The sequence below is a fragment of the Mauremys mutica genome, chromosome 3 (genome assembly GCF_020497125.1).
Source record: "Mauremys mutica isolate MM-2020 ecotype Southern chromosome 3, ASM2049712v1, whole genome shotgun sequence".
NCBI classification, from domain to species: Eukaryota; Metazoa; Chordata; order Testudines; family Geoemydidae; genus Mauremys; species Mauremys mutica.
In genome coordinates this window covers 126,854,005-126,870,478 of record NC_059074.1, presented here as the reverse complement: position 1 = coordinate 126,870,478, position 16,474 = coordinate 126,854,005, and the positions used below count along the sequence as shown (strand labels likewise).

The 16,474-nt window shown below is 44.6% G+C and overlaps 1 protein-coding gene across 2 annotated transcripts in view; it reads left to right on the top strand.

The window, feature by feature from the left end:
• Positions 1 to 16,474, top strand: part of FRMD1 (FERM domain containing 1) — a 76,002-nt gene that overhangs the window by 37,493 nt on the left and 22,035 nt on the right. Inside the window, exons 2-5 of one of the 2 annotated variants that reach the window (XM_045012003.1) lie at positions 103 to 164; positions 1,058 to 1,148; positions 13,691 to 13,770; positions 15,833 to 15,909. In XM_045012003.1, coding sequence (XP_044867938.1) covers positions 13,708 to 13,770; positions 15,833 to 15,909 — 140 coding nt within the window. In that variant the 5' untranslated portion in view covers positions 103 to 164; positions 1,058 to 1,148; positions 13,691 to 13,707. The remainder of the gene's footprint in view (positions 1 to 102; positions 165 to 1,057; positions 1,149 to 13,690; positions 13,771 to 15,832; positions 15,910 to 16,474) is intronic. The other variant, XM_045012001.1, reaches the window with a different exon arrangement.

Sequence of the window (16,474 nt, the reverse complement as noted above, 5' to 3'; positions counted from 1 at the left end):
GATAACTTTACTGTTGCTGTTCAGATCTTGGTGGGTGATAAAATGTGATTCTTGTCAGTTTCCTGTCATGCAGTTGCTGATTGGGAAATTTCTGACCAACAGCACATGCAGATGGGTGCTGGAACTATTTGAGGAAGAGTACCCCAAGAAAAGCTGCAGGAGTGGTAAGAGTGTGGGAATAGCAGCTGGGAGAGTCCCCATGCGTGATGCGGGGTATTACCCTCCCCTTCGCACTAATTGACCATGATCCTCCATCTCCCTTTCATATCAACCTGTGGCTAGTAGGTGTCTGGTAAACTTTGAAGCTCTTAAAATAAAATTTAAAAAAAAATCAGATCCCTGATAGCTTATTTACAGAGCAACATTTCTGGAGGTGGCATTGTGTGTGGTGGGGAAGGGACATGAACTCTGCTGTTAGTCAGACGTAAGATATGGTAAAGGGAACTAGCGAAGTAGCTTGATGGCCTGGCATGGAGTGGGCAAGAACCCCGGGTCAGTCCATATGAGACCACCTTGAAAATGAAGTGTTCAGTCTTTGTGGTCAAAACCATCTTCTCCACCCCTCAAAGTGTGCAGTATGGAGGGTGGTGTGTTTTGTTTTTGTTTTTCCTTCCTAGGTGAAAGTTTAAATCTGTAATTCCTCAAACCCACCAAAAATTAATTTTTCTCCTTCTAAACAATGTCTGTTTTGCTGGCAATAAGTACAATACCGCAAGAGTTTCACTACATGGTCGCATTTGCACAGCATGAATAGTCTAGATGACAGGTGCCAGTCTATTTCTATCCTTTTTAATGGGACTGGAACTCTAAGTTCCATTGTACTGGGATAAGAGCATATACAAAGAGGGCCAGGGGCGGAAGGAGGACAAGAATACACTGCAACAATGCCTTACAGCAACCAAAAAACCCAAAACCCTGGCCCTCTGAATTATGTGCTGTGATTCTGATCTGGCTGCACTTGTGCCTGTTGATCACCTATGACCATGAAGAATTGTACAGTGCCAGTATGTTTGGGCTGCCTGTAATGCTGGGTTGGTTGTGTTTTTTTTTTTTTCAGGTAAAAGCCACCGGACAGGAGCTCTTCCAGCAAGTTTGTGACTTAGTGAAGATTAAAGACCCTCACTTCTTTGGCCTCAGTGTTGTTAAAAGTAAGCGAGCTCCATGAATGGAGACAAATGACTTGGCAAATGTCCACAGACACATTTGTGTATCTAGAGTGTGAGTACATATATACACACACTGGCCATGCCTGAGTGGGAACTTCATTGTAATAAGATCAGAAACTATGTAAATTATCCAAAGCCTTGTCGGAGTCCTTTGATCTTTAGTCCCTGAGCAGACATATTTGAGGGGGGTGGGGCAGGTATATTTAACCTTGTTCTTCTCTGTTTTTCTATAGCTATGTTTGCTGACATTTTTGCCACTGATTGAATTTAAAGTGTCAGTTGTTGCACAGAAGATGAAACTTTAAATGACTTTGGGGCTAGAAGTATTACATACCTTCCTAAATAATAAATTTTAAAGAATGTGGTTCTCATTAAACTCAGTGATTTGGGGTGGGGGTGGAGGGAGAAATGAGTTTTGTGAGCACTAATTGCACTTGGATGAAGTGATTTATCTGCAGAGACCTTTTGACTTAGTGGCTGTTTTTTTTGCAGGAGATTGCAGACCTGAATCTGCCAGGTGCTCAGTTCTCTCAACTCAGGGGTTGTTCACACGAACACTTAGTTTTGATTTGAGTGATGGTCCCAATTGTATTCCACAGTGGGTGGGTTAGGCATGTGCCTGGAGCCAGAGAATTTGGAAGTAGCTCTGTTGGCTCACCTCATGACTCCATCCAAGGTCATAAAAGGTGGAGTGGACCACCCCCCTCTTCGGTTCCTTCTCACAGCTGGATGGTCTGGATCAGAACCTCCAGTGTCCGTAACTTCAGCTTCGTCCTACAAAATAAGAATTGGATTTAGTTTTGTAAATAGTTTTAACGTGTTTATTTAAAAAACAAAGTCTTCAGGATAATGTCTTATAGGTTTAGTCTCTTAGGAGAATACCCTCACTTTCTGCCTGCGATCCTTCTCAGTCAGCAATGACCACTGGCACTGCCTTGGGGAAGACTACATCATGGCGTGTTTTGGTATCTGCTGATCACTCCCCAGCTGTACCTGACATGGGGAGGAACTTCATTTCTGCAAATTGACACTTTAAATTCACGTGGAGAAGGCCAGGAGGCCCCCAGTGGACACAGGCTGGGGAACCCCCTGTATGTTGGCCTGATTCAGCATGGAGCATGCCTCCTGCAGCAAAATCCAACTCTAGTGGAGGAAACTCCCTCCCCACCCCTCCGGCAGGATTTTATTGGGAATCTAAGAAGCACACTCATAAGCATGAGACTTAAGTCTTCCTCTAAATTGACTTCAGAGGAGCAGGATTCAGCTCTAAGCAAGCCCATCAGCTCGGCCCATGAGGCGTCAGGACATAAGTCCCAGAGGCACAACAAGAAAGCTCATAAGCATTGGGCTGTATTGGTACCGGACTATGATCCATTGCTTTTGTCATCCTTGGCACTTCCCAAACCCTGTGATTCATTGGCACTGATGAACTCCAATCATTGTCAGTTTCAGGCATGGTCTTCCTCGACGGCTCCAGTGGTTCAAACAAGTAGAACCTCTCTCACACTGGGGAGATCTGAATCCCTTGCTGCTCTATAGAATACTTTCAGTCATCTGCATCCAGAATCCCCTCCATCTCCAGAGAGATAACACCACCACCACTAAAGGAGTTGACCACTGAAAGGGAGTTTGTTGCCTGTCCCATATGCAGAATACAGCTCCCCTGTGGAAGCACAGACAGTACCACTATTGCAACCGGAATTAGCCCTTTTTCACCTATCCTATGTATCCTCCACCACCCAAAAGACCTGTACTATTTTTTGGGACCAACCTCCACCTCATCCAATGTGGAGCTGTTGGTACCCCATGCCATGGGGTCCCTGTGACCATCTGTTGACCCCGCCTACTAGGGTCCTTGGGACCAGTACCCCCCTGCAGAGTTGATCCGATCAGCTAAGGGAGTCACCCTTTGCCTCCCCTCTAAGAGGATGCTCAGATCTGTCCCGGCATCCTACGGTGGTGGAGGATCATTACACACTGGATCCAGTGGGTCTGCTAGAACCAGTAAGACTACTGTCTTAATCTCTGAAGAAAGCGGGTGGTTCCTACGTCTCCTCCTTCCCACAATGATTTCAGACAGTTCCAGGATCATCTTCGCAGAGTTGCTAGAGAACATCAGATTCCTCTTGAAGAGGTCCAGGACTCCCATGCAAATTCTTAGACACCCTCCACTCATCCAGATCAAGCAGATCAGCTCTCCCCATTAATGAAGCCATACTGGAGTCAGCTAGGACAGTTTGGCACACCGCAGCCGCCTGCACTCCCACCCCCAAAAGGGCAGAGAAGCTTTATTATGTGCTGGCCAGAAGAGCAGAATTTTTGTTTTCTCACCCCGCTCCCAACTCACGGGTGGTCGAGGCTGTTTCTGAAAGGGCTAAACAACAACATCCCAGGTCTGCGCTTACCGATAAAGAGGTCAAATGCCTGTATCTGTTGGGGAGAGAGGTCGTCTTATCATCTAGCCTTTAGTTCGGGATAGCCAGTTACCAGGCACTAATGGCTAAATATGATTTCCTGAATGACTCCATGTTTGCAGAGTTGACTGACAGCCTTTCCCAGCAGGACAGAGCCTGTTTCCAAGCTCTGACAGATGAAGGCAAAGTGATAGCTAAGACTGCTCTCCGATCCGCCGTCGATACCACTGATATGTCCTCTAGAGCTATGGCTACCACCATCATCCTGTGCAGGGAGTCATGGCTCCATGTGTCAGAGTTCCCTGGGGAGGTCCAGAATACCATCCAAGACCTCCCCTTTGATAAATCGCAGCTCTTCATCCAGAAGACAGACCAGTTTCTCCATGCCCTAAAGGACTATAGGGCTACCCTCCACTCACCGGGGATATATATGAACACATCTGCCCCAAAGAGGAAGTTTCGCTGCCCATCATTCAGACCTAGGCATATGGGTCAGCAGTTTTTCCATCGGAGACCCTATGAACCACTACGCAAGAGACAGTGTTCAAAAAAGCCGCTTCCCCACACCCTCTGCAACAGGCTCTGCATCTCAATTTAAGTGCCCGTCTCAACATTATTTTTGATGGGCGCTCAAGAGTTGCGAAATACTAAGGCCAGCACTTCCTGACTCCCACCCACCATTTGTGGGTTGTTTAGCACTCTTCCTCCCCCCCCCCCCCCAAACACTGGGGGTGCAGTAACAATGGACAAGTGGGTGCTGAACATCCTCTATTCTGACTATAAGATAGTTTGTGTCCCTACGACCTCCCTTCTCTTCGGGGACTGCTCTCAGGAGAATAGCCTCAAACCCATCAGTGGGCGCCCTATTGCAGCAAGGAGTGATAGAACATGTCCCCGTTCAATACCAAGGGAACAGGTTTTACTTCCTGGTACTCAAAAAGAAGGGCTTATGGGGACCAATCCTGAACCTCTGCCATCTCAACTGCTTCATTCGCAAACTCAGATTTTGCATGGTTATGTTGGCATCTATAATCTCGTCTTTAGAAAAAGACGTGGTTTACAGCTCTAGACATGAAAGATGAATCCCACTCTCAGACACTTCCTCAGATTCATGGCGGGCTCCGACTACTTTCTCTACATAGCGCTCCCTCTCAAATAGCGACCACCCCCAGAGTCTTTACAAGATAGTTTTGGTAGTAGCAGCTCACGTCAGACGTCGTCTCATTATCTTCCCCACCTCTATGAATGGCTCCTTATTGCCAGGTCCCACCAGGTAGCCTATGTATCAACTTCTATGATGCTGCACTGGGAGTCAGTGTAAACACTGAAAAATATCTGTTTTCACCTCAGTGCAATCTGCGGACTTCATCGGAGCCACCTTGAATTCTATGGTTGCAAGAGCGTACCTGCCCAAGGACAGGTTGCAAACCATGATCACAAACAGCCCTCAAATACCAGTCAAGACATGTCTGTCTTAGGTTATGTGGCCTCATGCACCTACGTCACCCCGGTTCTCAGACTCTTATCTTCATTGCCTTCAAATGTGGCTGCAGTTGGGATACTCTCCAGACTGCCACTCCATGAACCTTATGGTAACAGTTCTGGCCAAGGTACTGTTTTCCCTGCTGTAGTGGACAGATCCCGGACAGGACCATTATTACTGTTGCATCCCTATTGGGTTGAGGAGCCACATGAATAGCCATACAGCATGAGGTACCTGGACATCTCAAGAGTCCAGGATGCACATCAATATCCTGGAGTTGTGAGCTGCCTGGAAGGCCTTTCTTCTGTTCATGCACGCTTGCCATGTCCTTATGATATCAGACAACATCACAACTATCTTCTACATCAACCAGTGGGGAGGAATGAGATCAGTCTCCCTGTGTGCAGAAGAGGTCAGCTTGTGAAACTGGTGCGTCAGCAGTCATCACCCTATCGGCATCCAGGAATGGCAAATGTGCTTGCGACACTTCATGGAGTGGGAGCTCCACGACTTGGTATTGTGCAATATTTTATTTTAGCTCTGTGCAGAATCCCAACCAAGAATCTGTTTGCCTCTCAAGCAAACAAGAAGTGCACGACACACTGCTCCACAGGAGCCCCAGGTCGCCACTCCCAGGGAAACACTTTTTGTTTTGTTTTGTTTCCTTGGTCAAATCAGTTCAGCTATGCCTTCCCTCCACTACCTCTCCTGTCATGAGTTCTGCACAAAATATGTCAGGACAGACCATGGGTCATCCTGATCACCCCCTTCTGGCCCAGGCAGCTTGGTTTCCCAGCCTCCTATGCCTGTCCTCCCGATTACCAATCATCCTCCCAAGGTTTGCCAAGCTCCTGACCCAGTGGAATGGTATGATCGAGCACCTTGATTCACATCCGCTCCACCTCAGGGCTTAGCATTTGGATGGGCATCATTCTTAGAGTGGTCACGCTCCATGCCCGTGTGAGACATCCTTTCTCATAGTAGAAAGGAGTCTATTAAAAGATGTTATCTAGCTAAATTGAGGCGCTTTTTCTTGGGCACATCAAAAAGACAGGAGAAGGAAACCAAGGGACTTCTATAGAAGTATGAAAAATGCACACTGCACAGATTAGTTGGATTACAAATCCCCTTGACCTATATGTGTTGTGTGGATATATGAACACATGTTAGTTCTTATAGTAAAAGGGAGGTGTCGGTCAGCAGCTCCATAAGGAGTTCTGAAATGTTTTTGAAAATGTTTCAGTTTAAAAACAGACGCTTCATATCCCAGTGTGTGGAGAGCTTAAAATAACAAAAGTTTGTTAAACATTTATGGTTTTCAGCTTCGTTGTAAACTTCTGAGTTCTGGATGTTGAGGTTTCTTTTTCTGGATTTAACTGTCTCGCTATCTAATGGACTGTAAGGATGCAGCTCCTTGCACCACTTTCAGCCTTACTGCTGTCCTCAACTGCTGAAAGAGAAACTCCTCATCCTGAGTTCAGGCTTTGGAAGATTTTTCCTAACAAGGATAGGATTTTTCACCTCTTTCGGTTTTGTGTGGTCTATATTTTTTATTAGGTTCGCGTCCTTTTAAAATAGAAAGTGATTCAATTCACTTTGAAGAAATGAGCTTTGCGCCAGTTAGACTAATCTCCCCCCCTCACCCTCCTCCAAAACAAAGCACAATGACGGTGCAGACCAACAGGACACATTGCTCTTCTGCCACAGATCATACAGTGTGTTGGCCCTTATTCCCTCTTCAGTCTCTTGAGTACATCCTTCCTAAGAGACAGGCCCTGAGCCTCCACTTCACTCCCGGCTCAGTCCCGTGACTGATGCTCTCAGATGGGGTCCCTAGACTTCAGCACCCCTGTGTCATGCTGAAACTCCTTCAGCAGGGCCAGTTTGGCTTGACACCTTGCAGGATTCTTCTCCTCTTAGAAGCTTTGTAACCAGAAAACAGTGCAGTCTTTTCAAAAACTAAGTAGTATTTAACTGTTAGTGGGAACACAATACTCAAAGATATGGGCTCAAATAACAGAGGGCCTATATGCATGAATTTTTACCTATCCTTTTAGCTTCACCTTGCTTTGTTAAGCAGTCCCTCCTAATCCCAGGCTGCCTTCAGCCTTGGCAGAGAGAGCCTGTAGCTCCTACTTCTCACTCTCTGCCAGTGTCTCTCCCAGAGTCCTGTCTCCAGTTTGTCAGGGCTCCTTTTTTAACTGAATCAAATCCTCTTTGTTTCAGCTTTCTTCCCTCAAGAATCCCCGCTCCCCTGTCCCTATTGGGGATTGGAGGAGGGTGTATGCCTATGAGACAGTACTTTTCACCTGTATGATTGGTGAAGTATTGGGCAATTGAGTCAATTCACATAATTATTTCACTTCCTGGTCTGCTGGTTGGAGAGCTTTGGGTAAGAGTTAACCATTTGAGTCCATGTAGCCCACAATACAAAGTAGGTAGGTAAACTGAGTCACAAAGAAAATTAATAAAAGTACTGTAGAAATCCCCCAAGTTCTCCACATCACCCTCCTTTGAAAAGGAGTCACTCAGCTGATGATTCGGGAAAGTTCCTTCACAGGACAATACATCTGCTATTATATTTGCATGAATTATTTCCATACCATCATGTCGGAAGGCTGGACTTCCTTTTAGGAACCCTTTCACTTGGATGTAGCCGAGTGAGGTGTCAGTTTACACAGTGAAGTGCTTGCCACAGAGATGGTTGCAACTTCCTGAATGCTCACACATTTGCAAGATGCTCCTTTTCAATAGTCACATAGCTCTTTTCCTGGGAAGCAGTTTTTTTGCTCAGATATACAGTTGAGTGTGTGTCTCCCTTAGCATTGGTCTGCACCAACACAGAGCCCCGTCCCGTGTCTGAGGAATCTGTGAAGGATTTGTTAAAACTGGGCTTACCAGAACTGGATCCCAGTTCAGGGCTTCCTTCAGTGCACAGAGAGCCTTTTAAAAATGCTGTTCAGTCCAGATGATTGTCTGGTTTGCTACCCTTATACAATGCAGGAATAGGAGCCACTAGGGAGCTAAAAGTGAGGTACAAATCTCCTGTAATACCCACTATCCCTATGAACAAGTGCTCCAGTCCTTAAGAGCCACCACCTTTGCAGATTCTGGCTTTGTGTGACTGCTACCCATCTTGTGTCCTAGATAAACCACCTCAGCCACCCCCACTTTATGCTTCTCCACCTTTGCAGGCAGTCCCACCTATTGAATGCAGTTGAGCATTGTCCTGACTTGGGGTATCTGTTCTGCCAGATCTTACTTTAAAAAGTACAAATGTCATCAATGTATACCAGGGCAAATCCTGCCATTCCCCTCCTTAGCTGATCTGCCAGATGCTGAAAGGTGGCTGGGCACCCTTTAGGCCCAAAGGTAAAACCAAGCCCTGTTGAGGTGGTGAAAGCAGACTTAATTTTAGCCTTAATCCTAGTCCAAAGACACTTGCCAGTAACTGAGGCCCATTGTGGTAAAGGTAATATGTGTTTTCCCCACACACACACCCCCAGCTTGTCTAGAATCTTATCGGCCCTAAGCATGGAGCATCATTCACCTTTCTATAATCCACACAGAAGCTGATCCACCTGTTATCCTTGGGTACCAGCACCATGGGCGAGGTCCATGGACCATTTGACTGCTTAATAACCCCCAGTTCCAACTTGTCTCTGACTTCTTTTTCCATGTTTTGGTCTGTTTTCCCAGCGACTCCAAAAGGGTACATCTAATGGGAGGTTTTTCTCCACCTGATGGTCTGGCTAGCAAGACTGGGAGTACAGTAGTTAAAAAATGATGTGGGAAAGGACTGCGCCCTGCTTAACTGTGGGGCTTGGTTCCGATCCTCTGTCTGTTCACGTATCCGGGCAGAGTTCCTCTGGGCGGCGTCCACTGGCTCCCTTGATGCCTTCGAGGAGCAGTGGGTGCTGTCCGGGATTCTCTGCTTGGTGTCCCCGTCAGGCTCCCTTCTTATGACCCTTTGACCGCACTCCTGTCCCTGTTCTTTTTATTAGTTGTCCCCCGAAATCAGTGGGTTTCTGAGGTCCTGTAGATCCTTCCCTTAGGCTGGGGGGGATCCCGCCCGCCCGGTTCCCGGAAACCCAATAGATACATTCCCTCCTAGGTCATGTTTTCTAGACCTTTAATCCTTTTTGTTGCTCTTCTCTGGACTTTAAATTGTTTGCTGTGCATGGAACTTTGTGCTCCCATCAGTTCACATTTATCTCCATCTTAATCTCCAGAATGTCTGTGTCTGTGTATCATCCTAATATTAAAATACACTTAATGCAACCAAATTAATTAATGAGCCATTTATGGTTGCCAGTTCGAACAAAGTTCTCACTTTTAGCACCACTCTGGTATTTTGCTCTCCTGACGTGTGGAATTCTTCAGTGGCATCAGTGTAAGAATTGTCCCTATAGAGATAGCAAAATATGAACACTGACCACTGTATTACCATGCTGCTCTGTGAGGAGATGGTAGTAATAAAAGGAAAAGGAAAATTAAAATAGAGACAGGAAATGTAAAAGTCAAGACTCCTACAATAGTACTAACTCCATCGCATTTGAATACATGCAGTATTTTCTATTCCAGTTTTCCTCGATAAATGTCTAATTGAATACATATTGGGTCAGATGTGTAGCTGATGTAAATTTGGCATAGCTCCATTGACTTCTGTGGTGCTATACCAGTTTATACCATCTGAGAATCTGGCCCATCTTTGTGGTGATAAATCTTTAAATACACAGGATGTGCAATATGCCAAGTTAATGTTGTAGAGCAACAACTTAATGTTTGCATTTCCTGTTTCTCTTTTTTAAAAAAATTGATGTGAAATCTTTACATTCCAATTAATTTTTTCCTTACTTAATTTCATACAGTTTTTAAAAGTTGGTTGTGGGAGGAAAGTTTAAACAAACTGCACTGCTACAAACTATCTGGGGCAACAGATGGATTTCTTGGAATTACTGCACTGGCAAAGTGCAAACTACTAATTAGCGATTCTTCACTTGTGCTTCATGCTATGCCTACACTACAAGCTAGGGATTGGATTCCCCTGCTCGTGTACACACACTCGCGGTAGCTCTGTGGGAACTTCAAGGTCGGTTTGTTCTTGATATGGCTCAGCCATGCCAGTACCCATGCTATTGTGGCTATGCTGCTCTTTATATTCGCACAAACTCATCGAGCTACCACAGGTATGTGTACATGAGCAGAGGAATCCTGCCTGTAGGTCATAGCGTAGACGTATTCTAAGAGGAGCTGGGTCATACGTGCATGCACATGCATCCTTGTGGCGGCCAAATCCTGATTTGTGTAAATTGTCATCGCTCAACTGAAGTCAGCGGAGCTATGACAGCTTTTTCAGTTGGTGTATCTAGCCTGTGTGTATAGTGAATTATATTAGATTTCACCTGAAATGGTAAGACGAAATTTCTAAGCAATTCTTTCCAATTCTGTTCTTAAATGAGTAGAGTTCAGTGCCCACATCTCTGCTGAACAGAGAATGCATCCAAACCAGAGGCAATTTAAACATGATAAAGATCTGTAAACTTCACAACTAATCCATTTAAAAAAAAGTATGGGTTGGGGGAGCCTTTGTTTTTGTAGACTGAGGATTACATTGCAGGTTGGCATTCCGACAGTATTAACTTAATTAAGCAGGAATGTGATGCTGCATTCCTGGACTGAGGGGAGGACTGCCATGATTCCAGCTACAAAAAAAACAACACTGAAATGAAGGGGGATAAACAAGAAGGGGAGGGATGGGAGGCGGGGGAGGTCACTTGTTCAGGCTGTTTATGAAATTTTGAAGTTGGACGCATGTACTTAAAATATTACATATACAGTGTTCAGAAAAACATATTAATTATCAGCTGAACACAGTTTTCTGTATTGCCCTAACCTGACCAATAGGATTAAGTTGTGACCCAGGTTATAGGTACTCTGAAATTATGGCTTCTTGTGGGGTTTATCTCGGCTGCTGTTTTATGCCCTGTACAGGCTAAAAGCCTTAACAATGTCTGTAACCTGTTTCCATTACGGGTGACTCCAAACATGGTTTGTATATGGATGCAATGTGGCTAAAACTCTTAGTAGCCTCGGTCAGCTAACAGTGTTTCAACCCTGCCGGAGGCCTAGGTCTTCCATGGTTGTCTCCCTGTAATCTGTTCAGCACACTTTGGGACAGGATGGGGATACTAAGTGTGGATGGGACAATCCTAATAATCTTTGTGTAACTTAACTGCTTTGGCTGCTTCTCCTCTTCCCCAGCTCTCTGTGACAGATATAAAGCCTCACGTGCTCCTGGTGTTAAGCTGAATGCATGTCCTTCAGACACTTTCCCCCTCCCCTTCTGAGGCAGTGTAGGATACTTGCTCAGATTTTTCCCAGAATGCACTGATAAAAATATGATTAGAACATAGAACATAAGAACATAAGAAAGGCCGTACCAGGTCAGACCAAAGGTCCATCTAGCCCAGTATCTGTCTACCGACAGTGGCCAATGCCAGGTGCCCCAGAGGGAGTGAACCTAACAGGCAATGATCAAGTGATCTCTCTCCTGCCATCCATCTCCATCCTCTGATGAACAGAGGCTAGGGACACCATTCTTACCCATCCTGGCTAATAGCCATTTATGGACTTAGCCACCATGAATTTATCCAGTCCCCTTTTAAACATTGTTATAGTTCTAGCCTTCACAACCTCCTCAGGTAAGGAGTTCCACAAGTTGACTGTGCGCTGCGTGAAGAAGAACTTCCTTTTATTTGTTTTAAACCTGCTGCCTATTAATTTCATTTGGTGACCCCTAGTTCTTGTATTATGGGAATAAGTAAATAGGCAGCATGTCAGATGTACCCAAAACGATTGTGATGTCAGAAAAGCTGCCACATTGGCCCAAACTGACCCATGGAACATGTGAAGGTCAATGTGCTCCACCCGGTTCCAAAACCATGGTTGGTTAAAACCTGTAGTGTGGACAGGGCCTTTAACCACACCTGAAATAGTTCCAGATGCTGCTTAGGTCTACATCTAATATGATGTGACATACTGTGATCAGAAATGTTTCTAACAGAGCAGTCTAAAATGAGGAGCGGTAGCCTATAACAGAGGAGTCATCTGAAATTGTGGGCCCCATGTAGGGTAGGATTGCATAGCCACACACATTGCTGCATCTTTGTTCCTGCTTGAATTGGTCACATAATTGTGCTCCAGAATACAAACATTTTGTAAAGTCTCTTGCCCAAGGTTGCAAAGAGACTCTTCAGAGTGAACTATTGTTACTTATGTGGTGACAGCCTGAAACAGCCCCAAGAGGGGTGGACTGCCTCATGTATTTCAATGGGGTGTTAACACTGAAGTCTAATTGGAATACTTTAAATGTCATTGTTAACTATTTCACTCCTGTCCTGGTCATCTTAGCACAAGCATCAGCTAAGGTGCTTCTTCCACTGCTGTTAGATGCAGCAGTAGATATTGTGAGGGGGGTGCCAGCCATTTGTGTGGGAAGGAGGAATTCAAACCACCCATCCTTCATAAATTTAAAATCAATTTTGCAACTGCTCTTGCCCAAAAAAGGGAAAGATAAGATGCAGCCTCTCCCCAGTGCCAAAGGCCGAAACTGCCTCCTAGTTGTCAAAATAACAAAACTTCCATATCATATGGAGTGCCAAACTCCCTAATTCTGTCTTCCCAAAACCTCTGGTCCCCACACCACTGGCAACACCTGCAATGCTACTAAATGCTTTTCAGCACAAAAACCTGTGGCATGCTGAATGTTTGGAGGCAGCATGCAACAAATAGAATTTAATATGAACATAAATAACAAGTGGTAGTTTACTAACAGGCTAGTTTCCTTGCCTGTTACCCTCACCCCCAGCAATCAAGACAGCAGTTGTCCAGATGGCCTCCTTTCATCCCCCACCACCTACTCTGTTAGCTGGAGAACGTTCCAACCATTCACCGCAGGCTGGGTTTCTCCATTTCCAATCCAGTTGCTCTAACCATGTAAGAGAATTTGGGCTAGAGAGGAGATGAACCAAGTTTTCAACAGAGGGAGTTTGGGTGTGTTGATATGTTGTATTGGGGAGGAGTCGTCTCTCTTGTTTTTGTGTGAGGGGGCACAATCTGGTCAGAAATACTTAGAGGGAGGAGACTCTCAGTCCATTTCATTAATAGGGGATGGTATATAACATACCAGCTCTGATAAGAAGGGAGGTTGCTGAAAGTTTCCTTTAAAGACAGTGTTGCTCTATTAATTTGACGGTAAGGTTAGCTCAACAAGCTGGCATTTCTCCCTTCCATAATGGGTTCACCTCAAGAAGTGAGTATTGGGCTTGATTGTGCAAGATTCTGAGACCTCCACTACTGCTCAGCACCTGTAGGGGTCAGGCCTATTTATTAGCTTCCTTCCAAGCCCGTGTCCCCAGCAGTGTACAGCTGGAGAGCAAAGTCCAATTTCCCACCACCTCCCTCGCTGGTGCCTATCTATTCCTGCTCTGGGGTTACATTTACTATAATTCACGTGCACTGTTAGAAGACTATGAAAACTATCTCCAAGTAATTGTCAGATGGGAGTTTCGATTTCTGAAACAGCCACCCACTTCTCTCTCTTTCTTTCTCTCTCTCTCTTTCAGACAATGAATATGTATTTATGGACCTGGAGCAGAAGCTTAGCAAATACTTCTCGAAGGAATGGAAGAAAGAGACGAGCAAAGTAGGTCAAATGTGGTTTCATTTCAGAGATTATTAACTTTGTGATGCTATGATTACACCATGACATAGAGGCCTCAAACTGAAGACTGTGGAGCACTTGCTGGTGGTCTCTGGTGAGCTGGTTAGTCACACGGAACTGAAACTTGTAATTTCCAGCTACTAAATTGGATTAAAAGAGGGTAAAACTGCATTAAGTACTTTACGCTGCCACATAAGCAATTGCTGTAGCTGCCACAGGGGTGGTGTTCAGGTGCCCATAGAAGGGGACGGGGGTCAATGAGCCACTTTCTCTTTTGAGAGTAGTTGCTCCATGGAAAGGTTTGAGAACCCCTGCTGTATAAAACAGAGCAGCCTTTGGGTAAAATGACCTTGCACGGCTACTTGTAATAACCTGTGTACCACTGTGCATTTGACTATGAAACACTATGGGGGCTGGAGCTGCGATTCAACAGAGGTGTGGAAGAACATCAGTTGTAGGGAGGAAGCATATTTTTATTAAGAGGAGTCTTGATTTCTCTACACTAGCTGAAATGTCAAGAAAAATCATGTGAAATGAATACAGCATGTCTGGCTTGTACTAAACAACTATTCTAAAATAACATTGTCAAGTCGTTTGTTTTTTTTTTAATTTAGAAGTTTAAAGATCAAGTCCCATGCCCAGTTGTCATCTTTTTACATCAAAGCAAAATCTTAAGAGCTGAAAGTAACACAAATGTTTTCATTAAACTACATTGTGAGGCTCCAGACATGTTTGTATATAACTATTGTCTGTTACACCTCTCTAGGAAGCTACTTTGTTCAGCAAGTGAACTTGCGGTTTCTTCCACCTCGAGAGCGATTGCTGATTCCAGCAGTGTCCCCCATTTTAAGTACAGAAAATCTCTCTCTCAACACAGTATAGCATTTTCCAAATGAGAATAAGCTTCCAAAATGTGACTAATGGAATTTGCTGCTGTGGCACCAGTCAGGGCAACATGCCTGTGTAGATACTCGTGTGGCCCTCATCACCGTAGTAACTGAGCGCCTCGCAGACATTCATGATCTTTATCCTCACAACACCTCTTCTGAGGTCGGAGAGTGTTTTGATTCCCATCTGTAAAATGGGGATTAGACCCAGAGAGGCTAAATGACTTGCCCAAGGTCACACAGGATGTCTGTGGCTGAATATGGAATTGAATCCTGGTCTCCTGAGCCTCCTGGTCCAGTACTGTGTTGGCCAGCTCCCTCCTCCTTATCCCTTCATTGAGAACAAAATGGTATCATTGCGCACTCTGCAAAATGATTAAGTGTTGACTGGATTTTTTTTTTTTAATGAATTCCTTGGCGATGGAGTTGTTACTGTTGGTACCATAGGTGTGCTTGACACATTATGTAGGTAAGCAGATGGATCTGTAACCCACTCACATAAGCAGGCCAATGCATGTGCTGAAATTACATACTGACCAGACCTCAAAACAGACAAAGCAGAGGGGAAGGAATGCAAGACTTTAACCCTGTCTTTTAATTTTTATTGAAAAATAGATATTTGGTGCTCAGGGAACTTCCCCTGTAAGGGAGGTCGCAGTTTGAACAAAAAATCTTGACAGTATTCTTTTAAACATCTGTAATTGTAGTCTGGGAAATTGACATAGTGTCTCCCTCGAGTTCGTGGCTATATGGTGTGAATAACCAAAGCAAAGGATTGCCCTGCCAGCCCAAAGATCAGTAGCAGTCTGGAATGCCTCAGCCTGGGTCAGGAAGGGCTGAGCATATTGCAGAGGTAAAAGGTTTAGTCTTTTCCTGAGAGGGGCTGAGGGCTGGTGGCAGAGGGTATAAGGAAACAGGAGAGCTTGGATGCTTCATTTGTGTCTTGCCTTGGCCAAATGTTTCATTGATAAGAGCTCCCAAGACAATTGCTGTACAGCTAAGTGTGGTGAATTTAAAAAAAAGAATGTGGGGAGAAGGTCTGGAATGGGGAACAATGGGCAAAACACAGAATAGTGAGGAAGATCATGAGCCTGTGGGCTCACAGGGAAAATTGTCTAACGCTTTCTTTTTTTTTCTTTTCTCTCTTTGCTCTAAAGGGGACAGAGAAGTTCACCCCTCCTTTTGTTGCCTTCTTCAGAGTACAGTACTACATAGAAAATGGAAGGGCCATAAGGTAAATCTGTCCAGGGTAACAACTTTATTTTTTAATAAAGCTGTATTAGATGGAAAATCAAAAATATATTTCCTTTCAAGAGCTTTTTCCTTCTCTTTGTGGGTGCCGTAGTCCTACAGGCATTCTCTGGAGATCAGTAATGATATCTGTGAGTACATCCTTTTATCCAAAGGAGTCGACGTCCATCCTAGTAGGATTCAAACTGAGATGCTTTTCAGCTATCTTTTTAAAGCATCATGCTCCAATAATTTAATGTTTCTGTTTTTTAATTGTTTAGCATCTAAACAACTGTAAGGCTGAAGTTAGAGAAGTTATTACAAAATTAACAGTGAGCACCCTCATGTTTGTTTGTTCTGCTATCTACTCTCCATCCTCTCACTCACTTGCTGTGATTTAGCTGTTGCTCTTCTTCAAACTCCCCATCCATTTGCACAACTATGACAGCCTTGTTTTCATATGCTTTCCACAGCCTGAACTTCAGTCTACAATAATTTCCCCCTTCCTCCTCCTAGTTTGGAAGGCTTAATTCTTTTTTATTTCTCTCTCTAGATATGGATGTAGGTAA